This window comes from Anolis carolinensis, chromosome 1 (genome assembly GCF_035594765.1).
Source record: "Anolis carolinensis isolate JA03-04 chromosome 1, rAnoCar3.1.pri, whole genome shotgun sequence".
NCBI lineage: Eukaryota > Metazoa > Chordata > Lepidosauria > Squamata > Dactyloidae > Anolis > Anolis carolinensis.
This window is the reverse complement of record NC_085841.1, coordinates 77430767-77444502: the sequence shown is the minus strand read 5'-3', so window position 1 is coordinate 77444502 and position 13736 is coordinate 77430767. Positions and strand designations below refer to the sequence as shown.

The 13736-nt window shown below is 42.3% G+C and overlaps 1 protein-coding gene across 1 annotated transcript in view; it reads left to right on the top strand.

Annotated features, from left to right (window-relative positions):
- Window positions 1-714: 714 nt before the first annotated feature.
- ust (uronyl 2-sulfotransferase) overlaps window positions 715-13736 on the top strand; it is a 189649-nt gene continuing 176627 nt past the window's right edge. Inside the window, exon 1 of the mRNA XM_062977585.1 lies at window positions 715-1419. Within this exon, the coding sequence (XP_062833655.1) occupies window positions 1119-1419 (301 nt within the window). The 5' untranslated portion in view covers window positions 715-1118. The remainder of the gene's footprint in view (window positions 1420-13736) is intronic.

Sequence of the window (13736 nt, the reverse complement as noted above, 5' to 3'; positions counted from 1 at the left end):
TGGCACTTCAGTCCCTTCGGGGAGATGGTGGCGGGCTAAAAATAAAATATATTATTATTATTATTATTAATGTCCTAAAATAAATAAATCGGAGCCCCGATGGCGAAGTGTGTTAAAGCACTGAGCTGCTGAACTTGCAGACCAAATGGCTGCAGGTTCAAATCCCGGGAGTGGAGTGAGCGCCCGCTGTTAGCTTCAGCTTCTGCCAACCTAGCAGTTTGAAAACATGCCAATGTGAGTAGATCAATAGGTACCGCTACGGTGGGAAGGTAACGGCGCTCCATGCAGTCATGCCGGCCACATGACCTTGGAGGTGTCTACGGACAATGCCAGCTCTTCAGCTTAGAAATGGAGATGAGCACCAACCCCCAGAGTCAGACATGACTGGACTTAACGTCAGGGGAAACCTTTACCTTTTTAAAATAAATAAATAAATACAGCAGAGAGAGAGAGAGAGACAAAGTCCCAACTAGTTGACTTTCCCCAAGCGCAGGACTGCGCTGTACTTGGGCGACTTGGGAAGCTGAGAAGGAGCGCCAAGGCATCCCGGAGAAGTTCCTGGAGTGGGGGGAGAAGCGGGGCTTGGAGGGGGGCCTGGCCGAGCCCCTGCCCTCGTTCTCCGCCTTCGCCTGCCGGGGGCCCCTAGGGGTCGCTGGCGGGGCGAGGGAAGGAGGGCAGCCTCCCCGAGATGCGGCGATGGGGGGCGGAGGAAGCGGAGGAGGAGGAAGAGGCGGCGGCGAGGGCTGAGAGAGGCAAACAACTTTCTGCAGGCAGCGACCCGCCGCTCCAGAGCTGAAACCTGACCCGGGAGGAGCAGCCGGGAGGCAGGCAGGAGGCTCCCAAGGAGGGTGAGGGAGAGGGAGGGAGGGAGGGAGGAGGGGCAGCCCTCTTCCTCCTCCTCCTCCTCGTCGTCGTCGCCTTCTTCCAGGCGCCGGATGGGCAGCGCGGAGCCGGCGACGGGCAGCGGCGCTTGAGCGGAGGCGAAGAAGTTTCCCGCGGCTCTGGGAGCGGAGCAGGCGGATGGAGGATGCGCTCTCCCCGGCGGGCTGTCTGAGCAGGAGGCGGCGGCGGAGAAGGCGGCGGCGGCGGCGGCGGAAGCGGAGAGGAGCAGCCGGAGGATGAAGAAAAAGAAGAAGCAGGAGCCCCCGCCGCCCTTGCTGCCCTTCGGCGCTGGCGGCGGCCCCTCGGAGCCCGCCCGGCCCGGCCCGGCCCCCTCCTCCTCCTCCTGCGCCTCTTCCTCCTGCTCCTCGGGCTGCCCCGGGCCGGGGGTGGGCTGTGGGCGCCGCCGGCTGCCCTTCCCGTCCCTCCGCGACTACGGCTTCTGCATGGCCGCCCTGCTGCTCTTCTGCCTGGGCTCGCTCTTCTACCAGCTCAACGGGGGCCCCCCTCACTTTCTGCTGGACTTGAGGCACTACCTGGGTAAGGAAGGGGCTGCGGGGAGAGGGGCAAGCACACGCCCAAAGGGGGGTGGGGGTGGGTGGGGGGTGGGTGGGCACCCTCGGGGCTGCGGGAGAAAGGAGCCTTCTCGCCCCTGGAGAGCCGCGAGTCTCCTCCTCCCCAGCGGCCCAGCCGAAGCCACAGGCGCTTCTCCCTGGAGGGGATCCGATGGGGAGAAGGCAGGAGAGGGCTTTGGGGAGACACCCCTCGCCCTCTGCACACACACCAAGGGCCATCTCGGCACAGACATGGACCCCTGGCCACCTGCTAAAGCCAGGCTTGGGCAAACTTCAGCCCTCCAGGTGTTTGGACGTCAACTCCCACAATTCCTATCAGCTGGAAGGCTAAAGTTTGCCCAGGCCTGTGCCAAGTCAAAGTTGGAGGGAACTTTACCGTCCCAAAAGTCGGAGGACACTTTGCTGACACAGGGCAAAGGAAATAATACACAATAATAAGCTGGGTTGTTATGAGTTTTCCAGGCTGTATGGCCATGTTCCAGAAGCATTCTCTCCTGATGTTTCATCCACATCTGTGGCAAGCATCCTCAGAGTTTGAGAGGTCTGTTGGAAACTAGACAAGTGAGGTTTATATACCTGTGGAATAATGTCCAGGGTAGGGGAAAGAACATCATTAAAATGCTTATCAAGGTGGCAAATTGCAACATTCACATGTGCCTCAAGCACACAAGGTGGGGACCTTGAATATTCCACAGATATATAAACCTCACATACAGTAGAGTCTCACTTATCCAAGCTAAACGGGCTGGCAGAAGCTTGGATAAGCGAATATCTTGGACAATATGGAGGGATTAAGGCAGGGGTCCCCAAACTAAGGCCCGGGGGCCGGATGTGGCCCATCGAAGCTATTTATCTGGCCCCCACGGCACAAGCGCAGAAGCGGGTTGGGATAAATGACCCAAGGGGTCTCTTCTTCTCTTCCAACCCTCCTCTTCCTCCTCCTCCTCCTCCTCCTCCTCAACATTGAGGCTGGGTGGCCATCTGTCAGGGATGCTTTGCTTGTGCTTTCGGTGCACAAAGGCAGAAGGGGATTGGACTCAATGGCCCAAGGGGTCTCTTCCAACCCTCTTTATTATTATTATTAACATTGAGGCTGGATTCATCTGTCAGGGGTGCTTTGCTTGTGCTTTCGGTGCACAGAGGCAGAAGGGGGTTGGACTCAATGGCCGAAAGGGTCTCTTCCAACCCTGTTTGTTATTATTGTTGTTGTTGTTGTTGTTATTATTATTAGTTATTATAGTCCGGCCCTCCAACGGTCTGAAGGATCGTGAACTGGCCCCCTGTTTTAAAAGTTTGGGGACCCCTGGATTAAGGAAAAGCCTATTAAACATCAAATTAGGTTATGATTTTACAAATTAATCACCAAAACATCATGTTATACAACAAATTTGACAGAAAAATAGTTCAATATGCAGTAATGTTATGTTGTAATTACTGTATTTACAAATTTAGCACCAAAATATCATGATATATTGAAAACATTGACTACAAAAATGGCTTCGATAATCCAGAAGCTTGGATAAGCGAGGCTTGGATAAGTGAGACTCTACTGTACTTAGTTTCTAACAGAACCCTCAACCTCTGAGGATGTCTGCCATAGATGTGGGCAAAACGTCAGAAGAGAATGCTTCTGGAACATGGCCATATGGCCTGAAAAACTCACAACAACCCAGTGATTCTGGCCATGAAAGCCTTTGTCTTAATAAACTTCATTTATATCCTGCCACCATCTCCCCAAAGGGACTCAGGGTGGCTTAGAAAGGCACTCCAGGGTGCACATATATCATACAACAGGTAAAAATCGTACATAAATATATAACAAGTCACATAAAATTATATCAACAACCCTTGTCAACACATATAAAATCAAAATAATACAATTTCAAAGACATCAGTAGATAAAACTAGATGCCATCCATTCACCAAGTGCCAAGTGTCAAATTCATATGGCCCCATTCCGCCTACTCAAGGTCAAAAGCCTCTTTGAACATCCATGTTTTCAGGCTGGAATGGAAGGATTGAAGGATGGGGGCTAATCTAATCTCCTTTGGGAGGGTATTCCAGAGCCAGGGAGCCACCACAGAGAAGGCCATTTCTCTCGTCATCACCAGCTGCGCTTGAGACAGTGATGGGACCAAGAGAAGGGCCTCCCCGTCAATCTCAGAGCTCATGCCGGTTCATAGAAAGAGATGCCTTCGCAAAGATAGGTTGGACCCGAAGCATATAGGGCATTATAGGTAATCACCTACACCATGAATTAACCCCGGAAACTTGTCAGAAGCCAATGGAGCTGTTTCAGCAGGGGCATGATATGTACCTTGTAGCTAACTCCAGTTAATAATCTGGCAGCCGACCTTAGCATTAGCTGCAGTTTCCAAACCATCTTCAAAGGCAGCCGCATATAGAGTGTATTACAGTAGTCCATTCTGGATGTAACTAAGGTATGGACCACCGTGGCCAAGTGAGGCTTTTTGAGGTATGGTTGCAGCTGGCGCACGGGTAGAATGATCCTTTCTCCCTACTTGGTGGAGTGTTGTTCTCTGTGTGCCCGCAGTAGTCAATCTGTATTTGAATACACTTTGCCATTTGTGATATTTTAAATTATAATACAATACAATCCCTCCCTTATCCACTGATATCAACAGTTTCACTTACCAACACTCCACAATACTCCTCTTCCCATACCTGGGCCCCTCTAGGTTCATTAATGCACTGCTTCTTAAACTGTGGATCCTGGCCCCAAATGGAGTCCTCTTAGTTCAATGTTGGGGTCTCAAAAATACATTTGGTAACAGTAAAAGGTTTCTGACCATCACCTTGTGGCATTCTGTTGGACAGTGTTTCCAGTGGCCTCTGCAGAAGATGTTTCAGCTCTGCTTCGTAAAAAGAACAACCGGCCTGTTTAGCAAGTCTTGCAAATGCTGATTGGTTATTAGCAAATGTTTGGATTTTTATACTTATTTTATATACCTGGGATCGTATTAAAATTTCTCAGGCTGAATGTGGTTTGCAAGTGAAAAGTTTAACAAGCCCTACTCTAATGCATGTCTGTGTTATGCTTCTGCTCCAGGTATACTCAAAAAGTGCACAGTTCCAGATATCAGATCTTGGAATGTATGCCCCACAGACATGGGCACATTTAGTGCTTAGAACAGAGCACATCTCATTGCTACTGCACAATCACTATAATTTTCTTTTTCTTGTTGGAATCATAATCCACAGAGGTGGGGAGCCCATTCATAACAACTGTTGCTGCCAGTGTAGAAGTGTTTTCAAAACTCATTTACTGTGTATTAAGCATCATCATACACATAGAATTGGTTCCCATGTAGTATCCTGGGACAGAAATAAAATGAGCCTAAAGCATTCTCAGCAGTTGCTTGCCCACTTTGCAAGAGTCCATGAGGGTTGTGTAATTGGTGTGTAACATTTTTTCTTGTTAGTTGCTATTAGTTAGGACTCAAGATGACAACCGTATGAGTAAGAGGCCTCTAAGCATCTTGGTCATTAAGAGTTCAGATCCTTCCTGTGTATTAAGGCCATTGTTCTTAAGATTTGTCTTCAGTGGACATAGTTAATCAAGACATCGTTTTTAGATATGGAATGACCAGTTGCCTCCCAAGTGGTTTTAATTTTATTTTATTTTTGGTGTCAGCAATATATCCATTTATATACCAAGAACAGATGGTATGCTTACTCAATTGCATTCAAGTTGGTTTCCATGTGGTCCTTCTGTCTTTGAGTTGGGGGTAGGGAAGAGTGTCCTTTCGGTCACCCTTGGACTGACTGCAAAATAAATCATTGTGATTCATGATTAGTCCCAGTGGTAAAATAAAAATGAGCAATAGATTGCCAGTTGGAATTCAGAGCCTGCAAGAAATCCAAATGACAGTAATGCTGGATAAATGGACTATAATGAACCATACAAATAGAAATGGTGCAAGAACACATTGGAAAGGAGGTGTTGCTACAGTAGACTTAAATTCTAGTACCGTTGGAACAGGACAGGAGCAATTTTGCATGGTCCGCTGTAATTGCTTTTATTCAACAGGAGGTCAGTCATGTGTCTTCAAGGATAGCACGTGCAGAACAGCGCCTGTGGTGTAAACAAGGTTTTTGTATACCCAGATTCTATGTGGCTTTTAAATCTTTTGCGATTGTATGTATGTGTTAAAATGCTGCTCAACAAGCATGTGTTCTCATTTCACGAGACAATTTGTGTGTGTGTGTTTTTCCCACCTGAAGTGTTATTTTTGAAAGCAGTTGCAGATGAAGTGATCCTTAAAGATATAAGCAGCCAAGTACTTGAATTTTGACACTTCACTTCTTTCCTTACATTATTTAGTCTCCTGCTGTTTGTTTAGGCTTAGTTGTTTCTTTCCTCCAGTCTTGTAATTGATTTGGTATAGACTCAAGTGTGTCTTTATAAATAAAGCATCTCTTTTCATCTTCAGTATGTTATGCTGGATAATATCTTTGCCTGTATGTCATAGTTGAACAAAATTGTTGTTCTGTATGTGCAGTTGTACATTTCTGTGGTTTAACTGGAAAGCCAGAGATTTAGCTGTCATCTTGGTGAACACATCCTCTTTTGAATCTGTTTATCTCAATAGTAACAGTAACAATACATTAGGTAACACTAAATTTGAAAAATACTTGCTATAGAACTTGTTTCCTATCACTGTTATGAATGCATTGTCAGGACAAGTTCTCACGTCAATTTGCATGTGTATTTTGATTTACTTGCTCTGCTGTTGTAAAGAATTCATCTGTTTTTAAAAAGAAGAGCCATAAAATGGGCATTTTTCAAGAAAAGGTCTCACTCTGTGTTTGTCTCATGTCAGTCCTTCTCCTCGGGACATTGAAATGAAAGCTTCTTTTGAAAGCTACTCTCTCTTCCCTCCCTCCCTCCCTCTTAACTGCGTTGTAAGTTTTGGTACTTCTCAGTCCCTATAACCACTTAATTCATTTGACACTGAAAACTTCCTTGAAGGAATGTGACTCTCTCTAAAGTATGTAGCTGGGAAAACCATAAGGGGTTGCAGAGGTTGTGCTTGTAGTTTCCTGAAGCAGAAATAAGTGATACCTTAGTAAAACAGTGTAATCTGATTTGAAGCAAAGGCAGCTGGAAAGGGAGATTATGAAATGCTTAGAAATAAAATATGCTATGGATTATCTTTTGTGTTGTGCAATGAAAAGGCAATCATACAGTGCTAATTGGTAAGAAGTGGGGAGAAAGAAAAACAATGATCAGGAAATGAGAACTGGCACATGAAGGAATGTCTTACAATCTAGAATATAATGTTGCTGTTCTAGACATTTATTTATAAAAGAAATAGAGATCTATATCAATTAGGGTGGAACAGAAGAAACCTGTGTTTTTATCCTCTGAGAACAAAAAACTGGAGAAAAGAATTATAGCATCTATGAATTTGCTAGCATGAAATCTAGCATGTTTTTGCTACAGAGATAATTTTGTATATTTGAGAAGCAAATGAGTAGATGGAGGATGCAGTAAAATAGTATGTTTGAATTTTCCCATCCTTTTTAGAAGTTATCACATTACGAAGGAGTGCAGTGACAGAAACAAATTAAAATCACGTAAGTTTGAACATTTCAAAGAAAAAAGAGAAAATAAATTCAATTAAAATTTAGTTTTTTTATTTAAATTGGAGTATCAACATTAACTTCTAAAATGAATTAAATTGTTGGTTAAATTACAATACAACTGTGTATCTGTGATGGATACATTCCTGGAATTTGCACGAATACACAAAACTGAAGATAATAGCAAATTCTCTTGAAATGAAGGACTTCTGGCCCATTATTATTATTATTATTATTATTATTATTATTATTGTTATTATTATATTTGTGTTTATTTATACTCCACTATGTCTCTCCATAAAGAAGGCTCAAATACCATAGAGATGCTAGAGATTTAGAAAATGCCTTGTGATTGCATATTTTGTCAGGTATATGAGACATACTGTACTCATTAATTGATAGTACAGTAGAGTCTCGCTTATCCAATGTAAACGGGCCGGCAGAACGCTGGATAAGCGAATATGTTGGATAATAAGGAGAGATTAAGGAAAAGCCTATTAAACATCAAATTAGGTTATGATTTTACAAATTAAGCACCAAAACATTATGTTATACAACAAATTTGACAGAAAAAGTAGTTCAATAAGCAGTAATGCTATGTAGTAATTTCTGTATTTACGAATTTAGCACCAAAATATTACGATATATTGAAAACATTGACTACAAAAATGCGTTGGATAATCCAGAACGTTGGATAAGCGAGTGTTGGATAAGTGAGACTCTACTGTATGTCCAAAATAACCAATATGTTTCATATTTCCCAGCAAAACCTTTTCCTAAAGCCTAGTCCTTTTAGAGTTGTTAAAAATTGTTTCTTAGGCACAATGTACACTGACCCTACACTGACCATTAAGTCAGTGTGGGGTCATATAAGCCTGTGAGAAGGCACAAAATTCATGTGAACTGATATGGTTTATCTTGGGGAAAGCCACTTAATGCAGCTTGACCCCGAGTTCAAATGACTCCGGGGAAAGCCCAGATTGTGGCAGTGCAGACAACCACAGCCAGTTCCTATGTGGAACCAGCTGCAGTGTCCCAACAGTCATCCTGTGGTCCCTGTGCTCAGGGGGACTGGAGTAGTAGGATGACTGTCCCCCGTCAACCTCCTTCCTCCTGCTGCCAGCTCCAGGGCAGCAGGGCCTCCTCCCTTCCGTCCCAGTCATATGGTACAGAAGTAGGAAGCGGGCTTGCCACCCAGGAGGACAAATCTCAGTTGCTGCTGTAGCTGGCAATGACAGGGAGAGAGGGAGTGGCAGTTGGGCCCCTGCCCTTTGGTACCAAACTTGCATGGCTGGGCAGAGAGGACACCCTTCCGCTGCTGATTCTCCCTTATCCTATTTCTAAATATAATTATGGAGCCATATTACTGAGAGGTTATGTTTCTTTATAAATTCTGGATGAATTTAGAAGATTGTAGAAACATTTGAAATCGTTGTGGAGTATAGATATAAAAACAGTGACAAAATTTGGGATGACTTTTTTTTTGGCTTTAAAAGAAAAGTAAGACACAAATGTAATACTTTGCACTCATATGTAAGTATAATTGAATTTGATATTTTTGGCTCAGTAGAATCAACATGTTGCCACATTTTCTTACTGTGGAATGATCCGTGATTCAATATTTCCAGAACTACCATATTTTAAGATGACGTAAAAACTAGGAACTGTTGACTTCAGTTGATTACTTGGAGAGAGAAAAAACATATGGCATTTGAATTCTGCAACTATTGTAGTTTGTCAGAAAGATTAGGTAACACATAAAAGTTATAGAGAAAATGATCTAAAAACATTGTGTCTCACCTCATTCTTGTTCAATGTGAATATGCGGTATTTGTTTATTGTATCAGAAGCGAAAATGAGGGTACAGTTGTAATGTATTTAGAAACACAAAGTTAAAAATTTGGCATTGTACTAAATGTCCTTTGACCAGAATATGGCCAATTGGAGTGCCTCTGGTGTTGCTGCGAGAAGGTCCTCCATTGTGCGTGTGGCAGGGCTCAGACCGCATTGAAGTAAGTGGTCTGTGGTTTGCTCTTCCCGACGCTCCCATTTTGTAGCCCCATTTCTGAGGACTGGCTCTGCATCTTGTGGTGCCAGAGTGCGGTCTATTCAGTGCCTTCCATGTTGCCCACTCTTCTGTGTACCCAGGGGGGAGTCTCTCATCCGGTTACAGCCATGGATTGAGGTTCTGGGTTTTAGCCTGCCACTTTTGGACTCTCGCTTGCTGAGGTGTTCCTGCAAGTATCTCTGTAAATCTTAGAAAGCTATTTCTTGATTTAAGGCATTGGCATGCTGGCTGATATCCAAATAGGGCATGGGCTGGAGGTGTCACTGCCTTGGTCCTTTCATTGTTGGCTGTTACTTCCCGGTGAATGTCAAGTGGTGCAATGCCGGCTAAACAGTATAATTTCTCCAGTGGTGTAGGGCGGTGACCTACTATATATATGTGACTTGGAATCACAATGAAACATTGGGTAAGGCTAAATTGGTGATCAAAACTGCTTAGATGTTGTAATATTTATTGTCCTGTTACTTTAGGGAAATATTTACTCAATTATCAATGGGCACATTCATAATGGTCCAAGGGCCAGGCTTAAACACTGAATGACAAACCTTTGACCTTCCAGATGTTTTAAATTTTAGTTCTCTGAAGTTCCAAAGTCAAAACTACACATATCTGGACAGCTAATGGTTTTCTCATCTTGTTTTAGCATATAGGTACTCTAAAAATTGAAGTAACTACTATATGTTTGACACACATCCTATAATATGAAATCTTTGTTTTAGTAACTTTCCGTCTTTTGAGCCTCAAGGATTTTTCCTTCCAGAAATTGTCTGTATAAAATGATGATAGATTGATATTCCACCACTAGAGAAATCTCTTCCTTTTGATGCCTTTTAAGTGAATGCAGATTATAGATTCTTTTTTATAGTATGCTGTCTGTTTCAAATTTGTTGTGTTATTTTCAGATGGGCAAGAAAATACCTTATCGGAAATGTAGCCTTGAAAATCCCAGACTTACTAGCGAGTAGTCATATTGCAAGCAGTTGTTCTAAGGAGAGTCATTGAAAAACAAATGACATGTTGGTGGCTGCTGTGCCCTTTTTATAACAGTGTCCGGAAGGCTGAGGGTAACAATCTTTTCTAGGCAGAAAATGATTATGTATGGATTTGTCAAGAAAAAGCAGAAATAGAATTCTTTAGCAGTGGCTTCCCACTTTCTTGTTGCTTTTACTTTCATGCTAGCATCTGCTGAAAAATCCCCACAGTTGGAAAGGAAGCTGTTACGATGATTATGTAGCAAAAGCAAGAATGGCTCCAAAGAACTTAGAGACTGGAGTAACAGCATGGTCTTGTGTTAGAAAGCCACAATGTGGAAAAAAATGAATGTGCAGGATTGTGCATTCTTGCTGCAGACCAAATTAGATGTGAAACTACTATATAGACCAATATGCACATACTTGAAGAAATGTATTGTATACATTTCTAGCATTGTCCGAGATATCCAGGGTAAAATTAAAAGACATAATTTCAACACCAATTCTTATGGACATATAAAAAGGTTTTAATGGACCACTTCTGGAGTTACTTGTTGACTGATATTTTTTTCTGTGTCTGGGCTAACTTTGAGGTTGCTTTTGAAAACATGGTTTGTTATTTTTGCTCATTATAAGTCCCTGGAAGCACTAGAGGTGTCTAAAAATATATCTAAATAAAACCTGTTGTCAAGCTTATACCTTTATCACCAGTCTTCTAATGCCCATATCTCTGCCTTCACAGTCAACATATATTTTCATGTCAAAAGATACTGTGTGTGTATGTACCTGAATTATCTTCAGTAGACAACAATATGTTGGAGACAGATAAACATTTAAATCTATGTTTAGAAGGAGATACTTGTTGAGTGCAAAGGTATGAGAAGGTATGAGGACAACTGGATTGAATGAATTGTGTCTGCATACACAAAAGGTTTAGTAAATAGAACAGTGTTCATGTTTTTAAAGTGTTTTCTGATAGTATTCCTATGTATACTATCAAAATCCTTTGGCATTAGAAAATCCTAGCAAGGGTTTAGGGACATTCATGTGAAAGGAGGGTTTGTTGTTATTGTGTGCTTTCCAGTAGTTACTGATTAAAGGTAACCCAAAGGTGCAACTATAATGGTGTTTTCTTGGCAGAATTTGCTCAAAGGGGATTTGCCCCTGCCTTCTTTTAAGGCTAAGAGAATTTGACTTGCCTGACACCACCAAGTAGCTTTCCATGGCCAAGCAGAGATTGGAACTGCTATCATTCAGTGTCGGAGTCCAACACTTGAGCCCCCCTATTGAACACTGGAATGCTAATTACAAATCATTATGTACAGAGCTGCTTCAGAAGGGGTGGAGGGTTGAATGCAAAAGAGCTTGTGAAGGAAGGGAACATTCTTCATGGAAAACATCTCAGGAAATAAAAGCTGCTAGAATGGTTGACCTGAGGTAGCCAAACAGTAGGTGGGTAAGTGCCTTCCTCCATTTCTTCCACAATCTGAATTCTTTCTTTGTGAATAGCATAGCCTTGCAATTAGCTTAAAAACAAACAAAAAAAACATTTCATGTAAGCAAATTAAATATGCCCTGTCTCAGTTGTAGATTTGCATTCAACCTGTGTGGTGTGTGTACAAAAACTGCTCACATTGCTGGATGTTCTGCTCCTGCCCACCACTCTTTTTCCCAAGTTGTTGCCATGCAGAAATTTTGAAATTTGAAATATTTCTGACATCAGACTTACTGGCTAGGATTACCTGGAAGTGTTATCTACAACATCTGGAAGGTACTAAGTTGTCGATGACTGAATCCTATTGCTGCTGTTATACTGTTCTACAGTATCTGTGTAGATCTAATGATTTACAACCCAAAGACCACTCCAAAGTTTTTTTTATACTTACATGGGTGGATTTTATCAGCCATAATGAGCAGGCACTGCCATATTCTGAACTTAAGCTTCTGTACTGATTGTTGAAAGCAATTCGAAGCTAACTTCAAAATCTGTGGCCAGGCAATAAACTTCCTCAAAAGTGCATGAAAGAAAACCGTTAATCTGCATCAATGCTCTGTGGTGTGTGTAATCACTATCCAGGCCTCAAACAAGTTCCAGGATTTCCTCTGTTATCATGTGCACAGTGAAATCACTTTCTTCAATACCAGTTTGAAACTACATTGAATGCTCAGTGGAGACTGGGCTTGTATCTCTTGTGTGTCAGATTTTCTCTTATTCTCTATCTAGTTGTTTTCCTTTGGGCACCCTCCCGCCTCCTCCCTTCCCTGCATTACTGAAGTACAGAAGAGAAGTTTGAGTGAAGTTTTTTTTTTTTTGGTTATGATTTTTATTGCAAAATGTGAGAAACAGACAGATGAAAAAGCATGAATTAAACTATACCAAGGGAAAATTGCCAAATGTTACTAGACAACATTAAAAATAATCACCTTGGCCTTTGGATAATTCTTTTGTGCCAGTTCAGACATAATTGGAAACTCTGGCTTGTCCCTGTAAGAATGAACTTGTAGAACTCTCAGAATCACATTTTCTCCTTCTTCATTTTCTCTGCAGAGTGTGAGAAAAATATGCATTCATCTTTGCTTAATAATGTCTTTATTTTCATGTCACATAGGATTCTTTATTTAAAAATAGAAATGAAAACAGTACTTATATCCTGCTTTTTTGATGGCTGGCCACACACAGTGTGCATTGGGACTGCCACTGGCGCTGTAGTGCTCGCCCAAAGCAGCTCAATCATAGATGCTTGCTGTCATCATAACTTTTCTAGTAACATGTCTGGGTGCTTGACATCACCAGAAGTACCATTGCCAGGAAGATTCTTGCAGCATCTGAAAGGCGATTCTACTTTATTTAGCCCTAGAGAGGTCCACAATCACCAGCAGAAGATTTTTTTTTTTTGGAGCATGCATCAGTAAAACTGGGAGTGTCAGGCTATATACCTTTCTCCCTTTTCAATAACACTACCTGGCCCACTTACCACAGAATAACAAAGGACCTATGCATGCACATTGTTCATTCCCACTACCATGATGATGTTATGAGCACATGATGGATCAGGAGCTAGCGGGTGAGCACACAACCAAGTAGTGTTGTCTGTGTTGCACAAAATGAAGTAAAGAATGGAATGAAAATCTGAAGAAAATAATGTGTTCCACAAATGTATATTTTCCATTCTGTTTAGGTGATTCATAGGCTATGAAAGTCATACATGGAAATTAGATCTGTCAGTTTGACTGGGGCATGGCTTGGGATAGTGACATTTTTTATAGAGGCCCTTTTAGTTGTAGTGTTTTTCAATAGAGGGCAATACCTAATTTGTTACTATTGGAACAGCATCTTCTAGCAGCACTAGAAAGAATAGCTTATGTACCCTCAAAATATGGTTCGAAGGCATGGGGAATGCAAGGTACACAGTGCTGCAGGGAAAAATAAAAAGATAATGCCATGGACTGAATAGTTGAGTGTGGCTGTAGCATTTTAGACTCCATAGATTTAGAGAGTTAAACAAAAAACCAAACAAACCAGAATTTAGATATAATTAGTCTAAGTTCAGTAGGTACTGGTACTTAATCATGAGAACCTCTTCTTCCTCTAGCCACCAGAACAGCCTAAAATCTGGTTCGGTTTCCCAGTTCTCT